A 12,483-nucleotide genomic window follows, 5' to 3' on the forward strand; every position below is an offset into this window, starting at 1 on the left:
CCATTACTAAACACATTGATTTCAACAGTCGCATGTATGCAAAAACACGTTTAGCACTACTAGAAGAATCAACAAACGTGCAAAATTTATAAAATATTCTATAGCTTCCGATAAAAATCCTAATCTACATTTTTTATGAATACCACATTATAAATATTTAACGGAAAAATAATAATATTGAAAAAAAGATAACTTTACTATTTTTCAAGGAAAAAGCTTGATTATATTCCTGTTTTCGCTATTGTTTTATATACTTATGTCATGTTCATATATAAAATATGACAAAATTCATGTTAGTGCTATTTTATTTGTGACTCCTGCTCTCCACAAATGGCAATGCAAGAATTTAAACTACAGTTTCAAAGAATTTCAAAGATAAGTTCAGATATTGAGGAGAAGTGTAGGTTTAAAAAGATCATGAAATGCATTCTACTAAAATACAAAAGGATTATAATTTAAATTTGGATTTCAAAACGTGGTAAATCTAGAAACATTGTTCAGAAATTTGAGCTAGATACTCCTGAAATAAAGAATTTTGTTTCGTGAAAGAGAAAAAAATAAGTTCGAGTTTGGTAGGATTCTAAATGGGCTTAAGTCTAGTATTCCACCACTTTGTGATTTCTGATTATTTCTTTATTCATTTTTTTTTTCAAGATGGCCTTTACAAAGCTAACTTTTAGTAGTTGTTTGAAGCATCTTTTTGTCTTTATAAAATGATATTTGATTTCTTCACATGAATTCAAATCAAATACCAAGTCTATCTGGCTTGTGGTCTTACATTACAGCACTTTGAATTCTAGCTTGTCCGTATAAATGATGCAATTGATTTAGAATGCGAATTACTTTAAATGAAAATGCATGCAAATTCAAATGTAAAAACGGACAATAAATAATTTTTGTCTTAAAAAATTGCAAACAACCTTGTTTTTATTGTAAATAAGATTGCTATGATTCCTTTTGGACTCTGCAATAGCAAAACAGTTTCAATTTCTGACTGTCTATACACCAAGATGTTGTTCCATATAAATTAAGCCTACTGATTCCCAGAACGGTGTATGAATCAGATTCAGGATCGTAGCGTACAGTACCTTCAAACACTGCTCCACCAGGTTTCGTAACAAGTGTTATCATGTAATCTGCAATAGGCTCTATTTTGTTCCCTAGTATGATTTTTTTATACAACACTTCATTTTCAGCCCTTATATAACGCAATACTATATCATTCGCTTTACCCACTAGTGCACTCATTATCTCCTCCACTTTTAAAACTTCACAAATGTCGTCATGTGGTTCTAACTGAAAATTAATATCATTCACAATGGCCCGCGAAGCCTTTATAGCTTGAGATGCATTAACAGGAACAGTTTCGAATGTCTCACACGGACACCAATGTCGTAGTATGTGAGCATCATCGCATGTTCTGTTGGCAGGTATTTCATCGAAAAGACTTGTGCCAAGTGTGACTGCTGATCTTTCTTCGTGAGTTTTATTTAAATCCAATAGATGAATCATTGTAGCGTGAATGTCGAAGAGAGTCATTAAGCGATCCTGATTGATTTGCAGATTCTTTGCGAATACTGGATGCATCTTACGAAACCATTCGGGAACGTGAATATACATAAATGGCATTCTCTCTTCATATTTTCCTATGTAAGTATACCGAATTTTGCCAAATCGTATTCCGTGATCACTAAACAACACAAGGAGACTACTATTGAGTGCACCTAGACTCGATAAATCTTCAAGAAGATCCACTGTGGGTTTATCAGCCCAAGATGCATAATTTAGGAGATCATGAGTGAGAGTTGACACCATCGCAAAAGCGAAGTAGGGTCTATCTTCCATTGCTTTTACAAAATCTCTTAAATAGTCATAAATGATGTCTGTTTCTAACTGGGAGTTCAAACAAGGCTCTGTCCTGTTTTGTATAAGAGTTGAACCCGCTAGCACTAATGCCAAAGGACGAAAATAATAATCTGTTGGTGGATCGTAGAAACCTCTTTTCAAATAATTGAAGGTTCCTGCCATAGGATGATCCTCGGCATAGAAGGTTCTATATCCTTTTTTCGCATATTCTTTCCATATCAAATCAAGATCATCAAAATACATAGTATTTTTCAATGATTCATTCCAATAATACTCAACAAAATGACCTGTCAACAATGGAACTAAGTTAGGAAATGTATTATCACCAACTTTCGTGTATCCATTCATTTCAAACGGAGACATTTTTTCATTGAGATAGGAGAGCGATCTGTTGAAATGTCTTAAGAAATTAAGCTTTGACACTGAGTCAATTCCTGCAAGGATAACATTTAATTTGGGCTTTGGGTCAGGTATTGCGTTTCTCTCCTCTTCAATTCTTTTCTTCAAGCGAATCAAAGGGAAAAATTGCTCAAAATTCGTCGTCTTGTTTTTAACTTTACAGCCTGCACCAACGTAATCTTCATTTAGAGGAACTCCAAATTGAAGTTTCGTCACATTACCAATGACGAACGAAACCTCTCTCCTGCTCATTGAACGTTCATGAACCCTATAAATTGCCTGATAGTTACAGACAAGTTCATCAGCTGTCATGTTATAATATTCTTTTAGCACAGTTTCATTTAAGGATATTGAGCCATCCGGACTGGGTCTCATGAACAAAGGTGGGCCAGGACATACAACTGGATTATGGAACTTGATAAGATGTGATACACTTGGATCCCAAGGATCTAATTTAGGTATTTTGCAACCTGGAGTGTCAATAATAAGACTAGGGTTCTTTGTTGATGATGGCATCTCCACGATATTTGCTGTAGTGACATCGAAATATTCTTCACAGTCATCACAATCTTCTACATTATCAATACTATAGTTGATATCGTAAGTGTTGAGTTCTCTTCTGTTTTTTGAGATGCCCTCTTTTGTTTGACTATAAGTATTCAGCTTTCTATCATGTGTCCTCACCATGCCGAAGGGTGTTACTTCATACTCGTCCAAAAATGAGTTTTTCTCTTCGCGAGATAGCTTCTCGAACATTGATTTGATTTGATAATCTTCAGTTTCTTGAGAATCAACAAGCTCGTATTCATCTGGATATTCGTAGAGCATTTCATTGCTGATAGACTTTGCGGAGTAGTATGGATTATGAATATTTTTTGAGTCTCTGGATTCTGTTGCAAATTTATATTCCTTTATTACGGTGTGGTCTGATTTATGTTCTACAGTAGGAAGCGTCTTTTGATTTAGCTGCTGTGCTTGATTACTAGGAATGAAATTTTCATAAATATCTGTTGTGATTTTGTTATTTAATGTCTGTTCATTGTGATTACTTGAGTACCAACTAATGATGACTAATGAGACACAACAAATGATGATGAATATTGTGAAACGACGTCGACGAACAATGGGTGCCATGGATTTTATTCCAAGAGGTTCTTCAAAAAATTTATAGGTGATCCTGAAAAAAAAAGGAGAAACAGACTTATAAAAAAAAATCTGTCAATCGTAAATCATCGTTAATTATTTAGCCGATGATCCTTTTTAAAATCTTAAATCTTATACAGTCAAAATGAAGAAAAAATTTTAATTCTCAAATTATTCTGTGAGTATTATAGCACACAGTATTTAAAATATGATTGCTTCATTTTTATATACTGTGTGTCTGCAAGCTAACGGAATTTGTCATATGATAAACATGAGCATTAATATTTACTAAATAAATATAAATGCTCATGCTATCGAAACATGAATTGGCATCATTTAATGAGCATTTATCTGTAATTAAGATATTAAATTTTGTTTACAATTTTGGCGAACTTTATTTGTAAGAAAAAGAACTAAATTTAAAAAAAAACTTGTTTGTATTAATATTTAAATAAGTTAATATATTTAAATAAGTTTGTATTAATAATAATATTGGGAAATAAGTTAAATATATTTTAGTTAAAAAAAAAGTGGAAACAAAAGGGTAAAAGCCTAAAATGTTAGTTAGAAATTAGAACAAAATTAGAATTGTCTTTGTATTTGTAATATATTTTATTGTATGATTTGCTATTTTCTTAATTATAATATTAATTTTTGTCTGATTTTTTTATAATACGGGTCTTCATTGGCAGTTCGCTTTTCGATTATTCAACTAGCTGGATTTCTTATAGTTCTCGGAAAGTTCCTATGACAATATAATAAACCTATCCTTTCCTTTAATTGCTTTGAGTTTGTTGCTTTTATTTGTACTGCATCTAATGGCTCATTTGGAAAAGTGAAAATATAAAAATAAAAATTTCACATCAGATTAGCTATGATTATTTCTGATTCTTTTTCCTCTGATTAGCTATGGCGAGTGAAATTATTGATTTGAAAATCATATCATATCCTAATCCAATGATAATTTTCGATTTTATCTTGCACTTTATAATCTTCTTGAGAAGAACGGGAAAAAAGAAAATGGTGCACAAATTCATTCAGTATGAATTTAACAATGCTATTTTTAAGAAATAAAACTAACATTCATTTACTTCCTGTGTCAAAGAAATACTTTATATCTGTTGACATAAAGTATTTTCTGAAGAAAACTTCAATCTGCTTCTACTCGCTGTCTTTTACTTAGCAAACCCATTCGTCTAAGTTTCAGAGGCTTTGTGTTGAGCTGTGGCTGTCACCCGGTGTTTAAAAAGATTTATTCGAGGAAGAATCACCATGGTGACGGTTCTCTTAAGCGCACTTTGAGCCCATGTGTCGGACCTTATCTTATATTGTATCATTTTTAACAGACTTGCTTCTAAGTGTTACACTTGAGCCGTTTTTGACAATAATTGATAGTCTTAAAATTTATGTAATATGTTACAATACATGAAGACAGGAGGATTAAATCAAACTTTATGAAGTAGAAAAACTGAATGTAGGTCATGGAATTAATAGAAGCAACTTACTGTTTTTAAATTAATTATCAGTTTGATGACAAAGATTTGGAAAATTTATTATTAATTATTAAAATAAAGTTTTGAAAGTTTAAGAAATAAGTTAGCAAAGTTTGATGTATTGTTATTACATTATGGTTCCAATTTATGGGAAATGAAGCAAGTAACGAGTTTGCTAAAACGATTTCTTTGTTGTTTTTAATGATTATTAAAGGAATAATTCCAATTAAGGGAAAAATTCCATTGACCAAAGACGACATATTCCAAACAGGAAGGCAAAAAGCAGGGAAAAAAGTGGAACATGGAAATACTTTCAGAGGAAACTTTTCCTTGAATTTGGCTGTGTCAGGTATTTGGCTATATCATTTATTTTACATGACTGAAGAGTCCGAAAAAATAACTTATCAGATGTTACAGTTAAATTTGGATTTCTTTAATAAGAAAATAGATAAATTGAGGTTATTATTATATATTTCATTAATAACAGTGCTAAGGAGAAATGGCGTAAATTCAGGCGAGGTGTTGAGGAAATTGGCTCCCATCCTTGATACAAATAGAGAAGAGGGGCGCATAAATGACTCTTAAAAAGCAAGGGTTATAACTGAACAGTAGTACGAATTTTGTATCCATATATTTACTTAATCGGAAAATGTGATAAAGTTTAACAATTTCTCATCAACCTGTATCGATAAAAAAATTATTAAATTCTTAGATCTACATAACTACACAACTAATATTAATATAAAAATTACTTAAACTGATGACAAAAAATAAAAAAATGTATTAATTAATATTATAAATAAGGGAAACAGCAGAAACTCAGAAAGAGAAGTAGGTGATATCACAGTTTCACCTTTAGAACTGATCTCGCCTACTTCTCGATATCTATATACTATTAAGGAAACAAAATGTATTAGTTAAATTAATATAATTTTCTGCACAAAAAAATCAACTCAATATTAAGCCTTCTCTGGCGGATTATACACTATACAAATTATTATTTATTGTGCATTAAAGTGAAATGATCAACTTGTTGGTGACAAGTAAGGACTAAGTCCTTAATCTTGAGATATTATGATACTCTTCCAAACTTTGTGCGAGAAAGAAAGAGAATAACAACATTTAGCAAATTTAATTCATCTATTCTAAAGCAAACAAAAAAAGTGAAACTTCGTTGCTCATACGCAACCTCCTCTGTTGCTCATATTTGACCTCCATTTTTTGACGATTAATCACTGGCATTCGTTAATAGTATCTAAAAATTGAATTTGCATTTTAGATGCATTTTTCCCAACCGATTGAAACAAAAATTGATCACAAAACTGCAGTTGTAGTCATAAAATCTCATACCAAATTTGATATATTTAAGTCATTGCGAGTTTAACTTATCGACTTTATATACTTCTGGAAGTACAGACGTTCATCTCCTTGTTGGATTCAGCACAAAATTTGATAGATGTCTACAGTATAGATGTTAAATCTGTGTACCAAATTTTATTTATATAGCTCATTTCGTTTTGTAATTATCGTGTTAACTTATATTTGAACAGCCGGAGAGATAGACTTTACAGATTTTACTCATAATTTGATATAAATCTGTAAATTCCGTGTAAAGACCTTATACCAAATTTCAACCATCTAGCTTAAAGTATTTTGAGTTATTTTTGTCACAGACAGACAGACGGACTTTAATCCCAAACTGTGTTTTTCGAACTTTAGGATGTCTAAAATGTGGGGATTCGTCAAAATTCCGGGTTCGAATTTTTCGGCGATTAATATCATTTCTCGATACTACATATAAAAAAAAGTAAAAAATAATACGATTCTTTCGAACGATGGTAGAACGATGTGATTTATTGTTCTTTTACTTTGTAATTAAATTTTAATGTTTAAAATTGATTATTTAGAACTCGACTGTGTTCTAAAGTAAAAGGAAAAATAATATTTTCGAATTATTAAATTCGTTCAGAAACGGTAAAAAATAAAAAAAATAAAAAATAAATAAAGAGTTCCACAACTAGGACAAAAATAGATTAGGGAAAAGGGATCCCTTAATCTAAGGGATAAGGTTTTTTCAGACTAATGAGATTTCGGCCTCCTATTTGATCCTATTTACAAAGTTATGAAAAGGATAAAGGAATCTCAATTTCATTGAACATATTTTGGACATACATTTGAACATATTTCCATCTTTAGTAGCAAATTAGTCGATTTACTAAATTTAAAAAAATTGAAATTTATCTGTTTTATTAATCTACAATTTCTCTTTGGGAGGTATAAATTTTACTTACAAAAAATAACTGCAAAAATCTTACTCCTGGATTAGAAAACCCGCTTTCTTTCATTTAAACTCTTTAAAAATGTTTATTATGGTTTTTTCCTTTTGATATTTCAATTAACATGGTTGAAAAATGTCATTTATGTATGACTTATAGGAGAAAATATTTAGGGTTTTAATAATTAAATTAAATAAAAAGTTTTCGATTCCTCATATTTTTCTAGTGGAAAGATGTGATGCTTGAAATCTCCAAACAAATTCAAAATTATTCTAATCATATTGAATTAAAATTCATTTTAAGTAAATTTTATTCCTACTAAATTATTATCATCCAAATATATGCCATCAAAAGCATTTTCTAGGGAGTTATATCATTAGCTGTGCGTTAGGGTAAAACGAAAATGGCCTTAAAAATTTGTTTTTAGATTTTAGTTTGGTAATAGAGCATAAAAGATGCCTTTTAGGTTCAGAAACATTTTTTTTTAATTTGGTTGTAATATTACATCATCTTGAGGTGCCGCAAAAAGTTTGAAATTTGTAAAAAAATTGAAATTTTTAAAAAGGGCTTTTAAAACTTTTTCTTAGATTTTAGCTTGGTAATAGTGGAGAAAAGTTAGCTTTTAGGTTCAAAAAAAAGTTTTTAAAAATCCTGGTTGCAGTACAACAATATCTTGAGGTGTTGTTCAGAGCTTAAAATTCGCAGACAAATTCTAAAATTATTAACTTTTATAAAATATTTTTATGAATTTTTCATATAATGATACAAAAGATGATTTTAAATGCATATATAAGCATTACAATTGGAAAAAAAGTATTAATTACAAAGTATAATAATAAAAAAAATATTTTTAATGTTAAATTTGCGCTTCTTACTTTTGTATTCTCAATGATTACAAATGTTACAACTGAAAAATGTTTGTTTCTACTTCATTGCCACATTAAGTTGTTTTTTAATTAAATTTTTGCCTATTCACCCGCGAGTCAATGCATCTTTCTCTTGAGACTGAACTACAGATATTTTGAGTCGATTCGACCACCAGTTTCACAGCTCTTTCCACTGCTTGCGTGTGACAAGGAAGCCTCGGAAAGTTGATAACAGAGTCCCCTATATTATTTGGTTCAGCTTCAGATGCCTTCTGTATAAAGTCTTTGAGAGAGTCGCTGGAAGCATGTTTTAGCGAGGTGGATTCAGTTACGGCATTTTTAATTCGTGAGATCATATCGATGTAATCCTTTGCATCGCAGTTTATCTTTGGAACTTCAAACTTCCTGACTCTGTCTTTACTTTCTGTTGTTGATTTTAAACACGTCGTAAACCATGTTCACTTTGAATTTTACGTTCATCACTTCGCATGGACAAAAGGATATTTCTGAAACTGCAAAGTACCCTTTTCTTTGAATAATCTAATCTACAACATTCTTGAGATCATCAGAGAGATAGCGTGAGATAAGGTTAAAAAGATGTTTCGAACCATAAGTATATAAAACATTAGCATTACATAAACTTAATATTACACCACACAAGCACCTGGTAGTTTTATCTCTTTTTGTCTATTTGATAGATCTGATTGGTTTGCCTCTTTTTGTAAAGAACACTGTTGTTATAAAGCGTTGTCATGGTCGCCAGTAATCGTTTTTGATGCACTAGTATATTTGCCCGTTCTTGATTAAACTTAGCTATTCTCTGTAGTTCTTGACTCTTTTATGCTTCTTTCTTCCTTGTGTTGTATCTATATTAATATTTCCTATAACCATTTACCTGTTAGAGCGTTGAACGTTTAGAACCTTTTATTCTATAACTGGCACTTTTTTTTCTTTTATACAAGTCAACAATATCAAATAAACGTCCAGTTTCTTCTCTAAATCCTGTGAGGTTGGAATGAAACTTATCTGAACATTTCCTGCTTGTTGACTTTAATAAATTCCTGTATTTAGCATGATAAGCTTTTATCATTAGTGAAATTCTTTTGCTAGAATCATCGGGAATAGAAGCTCTTGACCATATTTGTTCTATTATGGGAACTAAAGTATCACATATTTCGCTTACAGAAGGATCCTTCTCTAAAACAATTTTGAGGTTATGTCTAATATAATAGTAGCACTAGATTCGTATGTAGTTAATTCAACTGCAAGCAAATTACTAAATTTCCCAACAACAGAACACTCCGATATTTGTATTGTCTTCACTAATTTTGACTGAGCAATTTCTACTCACAGCAAAGCACATAAGCGCATAAATTAACAAATCAGTTACACAATAGATGGAGCAGAGACGCCAACTCAACTGAACTTGGCAAAGCTACTGATTTAAAACCAGCTCTGTCCTTGTCACCGGGCCCAGACAAATCCCCACCTTACTTTAATAACAACCGCTCCGGCGAGGACTCAGTGTCATGCCAATGCATTGCAAAGCTATTGTTATACTTTTATATGACAACGCCTATTTAAAACTTTTTTTTTTCATATCTAGGCACGCAAAAATCCTTAAAGAATTGCAAAAAGTGTGTTGCAACTTTTTGCAACTTCCTTGCGGCACCTCAAGATGAACTCCAATATTTTTTTATAATTTTTATTAATCTTATCTATACCAAAAGGCAACTTTCCCGCGTTATTAAAAATTAAAAATCAAAAGTTGATTGTTTCGTAAAAAAACTTTAAACTGTATCAAAAATTTCAATTTTTTGAAACTTGAACGTCCTTGAGGCACCTCAAGACCTACCCCAATATTTTTCATATTTATAATTTATTTTATTTATACCAAAAGGCAACCTTTCAGCATTATTACAAATTAAAAATCAAAAACCGTTTTTTTCGTTCCACTCCAATGTGCATGCATATATGTTCCATATTTCCACTTAAAAAATTTGGGTCGAATTCAGCAAAATGTTGCATACTTATTATTTAAGACAAAGGAAGGAATACTGTCAAATTTTTTAACAAAAATTTATTAAATGTTCAACTAATTAAAAATTAACCAAAATGTCTCCTTTTTGTCCTTATCAACATCAGATGGAATTTTTCCAGAATAAATATGTTCCAGAATAAACATTCTTAAAATTTATCTGTTTTTCTTTCAGCGATATCAGTTTAAATTTTGTTCATTATTTCTTGCAATTGTTATTAATTCTAAAAAAATTAATGTTTTAAAATTAATTATTGAAAAATAAATGCTTTAAAATTAATGTTAGCTTTAAACTACTCACACATTTTTTAAAATTTTTTTTATTTTAAAACATATCAACTTACAGGTTTTTTTATTCGTTTCTATATATTAAGTTAATAATTCCTAAAAGCAAGGTAAAAGAATCACTAAAATGGAGGCAAAAAAATTGCGTTCTTGCCAGCGTATGAAACTGGTGTTCGATAACAGCAGTGGATAAAAGTTATAAGAAATTTACTGATGATTTGACTTTTTTCTACAGAAATATCGAAGAAAATTAATCTGAAAAAAAAATTTCAATTTAATTTTGGTGCAATTTTTCTTACAATTGTTATTAATATTTAAGAAAATGTAAAGCAGATGATTTTGAAATAATGAAATCTATATGTATTTGTTTGCTGACAAACGCTAAAACTGTCACTATTTTTAAAATTTCTTTTTTTATTTCAACACATATATCTTGAAAAGGGCTTTGTGTATTAAAATATTTTATACAGAATCGGAATATTTTTTTTAAATGTTATATGAAAAGGTTTTTATTTCGAGTAAATTGGTATATCAACTATTCTTCACAGAAAATAAATTATTTTTTTAAACAATATCATTGTCTCAAACATATGGATATGGCAGCAAAAATATTTTTGTATAATAAAAGAACCATTAAAAAAACATATGTTAACTTACTTAATAGAAAATTGCTGTTGCTGACCTAATTGTAAGTAATTTCATCTTTTAAAACATAAAATTTCTTTTTTTCAGCACACAGGCACCTACAATCAGAAAATACATGCTACTTCTAAAAAGGAAGAACAAAACAATGAATTATCCATGACGCTTTCTATAAAAGACTGATAAATATCTTATATATACTATTTTAACTGCCGATTTATGAATTTATAGCCTAATTCAATCTCAGTGTATTACAAATTACCTGATGCTATCTTAACTTAACTGCTTTAGACCACTGTCTTCAGCCTAAGAGGAAAATCTTGATGTCAGAAAAAGAAATTTTTCGTTTTTGAAGTTGAAATCTGACTGCATGATCAAAATTGGGTGAAAATATTTTTGTTTGTTAAGATATTACTACTAGGTTGGCACTAGTATCTTTACAAGCAAAATTTACATTTTAATGCCTTTTATGTTTTGTCATTGAGATTATTTTAGTATTTCTTGTAAAATAAATTAAGTATATTATAAAAATTAAAACCTGTTTTTATTTGAAACGTATGATTAACTAATAAAATAGAGAAGGTCTGATTGTAAAGTATTTGATATCAGTATTTAAGCTTAACGGCATTAAGCTTAACGGTATTTAAGCTTAACATTTATAATTTTTTAGTCATGTTTTTGTTTTAAATTTCAGTTTTATGGTAACTTAAAAAATAGTCAATAAAAATAATTTATTTTTCTGAATTGTTAATATGATAATATTGATACACTTAAGCGACTTTTCATTTAATGAATATATATATATATATAATATGTATATGTATAATAAATATTGTTGTTGTTTGATATAGAGAACTTATTTCTAATAAACTCGAACCCGAGACTTTGATGAATCTCCGTAATTCATATTGCCTTGAATCCGAAAAATATATTTTTGAATTATCGTCTCTGAGCAAGATAACTCAAAAACGTTTTGAGCTGGACAGATGAAGTTTGGTATATAATTTTTCCAATAAATTTGCAGATTTAGAAAATAGAAATTGAATTAAATCCATTCAAAGGAATTTTTTCTATCCGAGTTTAAGACACACGATAACCGCACAATACAAAGAACTAGATAATTAAAATAAATATCATAAACCCAAATCAACATTTTAAATTCTATATTTGAAATGTGAATCGGCATCGAAATTTGAATAAAATCCGTGAAGATGTTGACTGTAATAGTCTATAATTTCAAATGCATTGAAAGCATATTACTCAAATCCACAATAATGTAGATAAATGGACTTTGGCACATAGCTTTAACATTTATTGTTGTTGCTCCTAATGGCACTTGTCAAAGACAACCCCACTGTCTTTAGAAGTCAGTGATTTAAAGCAAAGGGTGCTTCTCTTGTTTTTCAGTAGCGCAATCTAGGGCCAAATGTAATGACTTTAAGTAGCTAAGTCAACCCTTTTTACGGGGCGGACTT

At 30.0% G+C, this 12,483-nt stretch overlaps 1 protein-coding gene across 1 annotated transcript; it reads right to left on the minus strand.

Annotated features, from left to right (window-relative positions):
- Nucleotides 1–581: 581 nt before the first annotated feature.
- Nucleotides 582–11,161, minus strand: LOC129984295 (uncharacterized). The gene is made up of 2 exons (XM_056094154.1): nt 11,024–11,161; nt 582–3,442 (listed from the first exon to the last, which is right to left on the minus strand). Exon 2 carries the CDS (start codon nt 3,397–3,399, stop codon nt 946–948), a length of 2,454 nt encoding a protein of 817 aa, XP_055950129.1. The 5' UTR covers nt 3,400–3,442; nt 11,024–11,161; the 3' UTR covers nt 582–945.
- Nucleotides 11,162–12,483: the final 1,322 nt, after the last annotated feature.

The sequence above is a fragment of the Argiope bruennichi genome, chromosome 9 (genome assembly GCF_947563725.1).
Source record: "Argiope bruennichi chromosome 9, qqArgBrue1.1, whole genome shotgun sequence".
Classification (NCBI taxonomy): domain Eukaryota; kingdom Metazoa; phylum Arthropoda; class Arachnida; order Araneae; family Araneidae; genus Argiope; species Argiope bruennichi.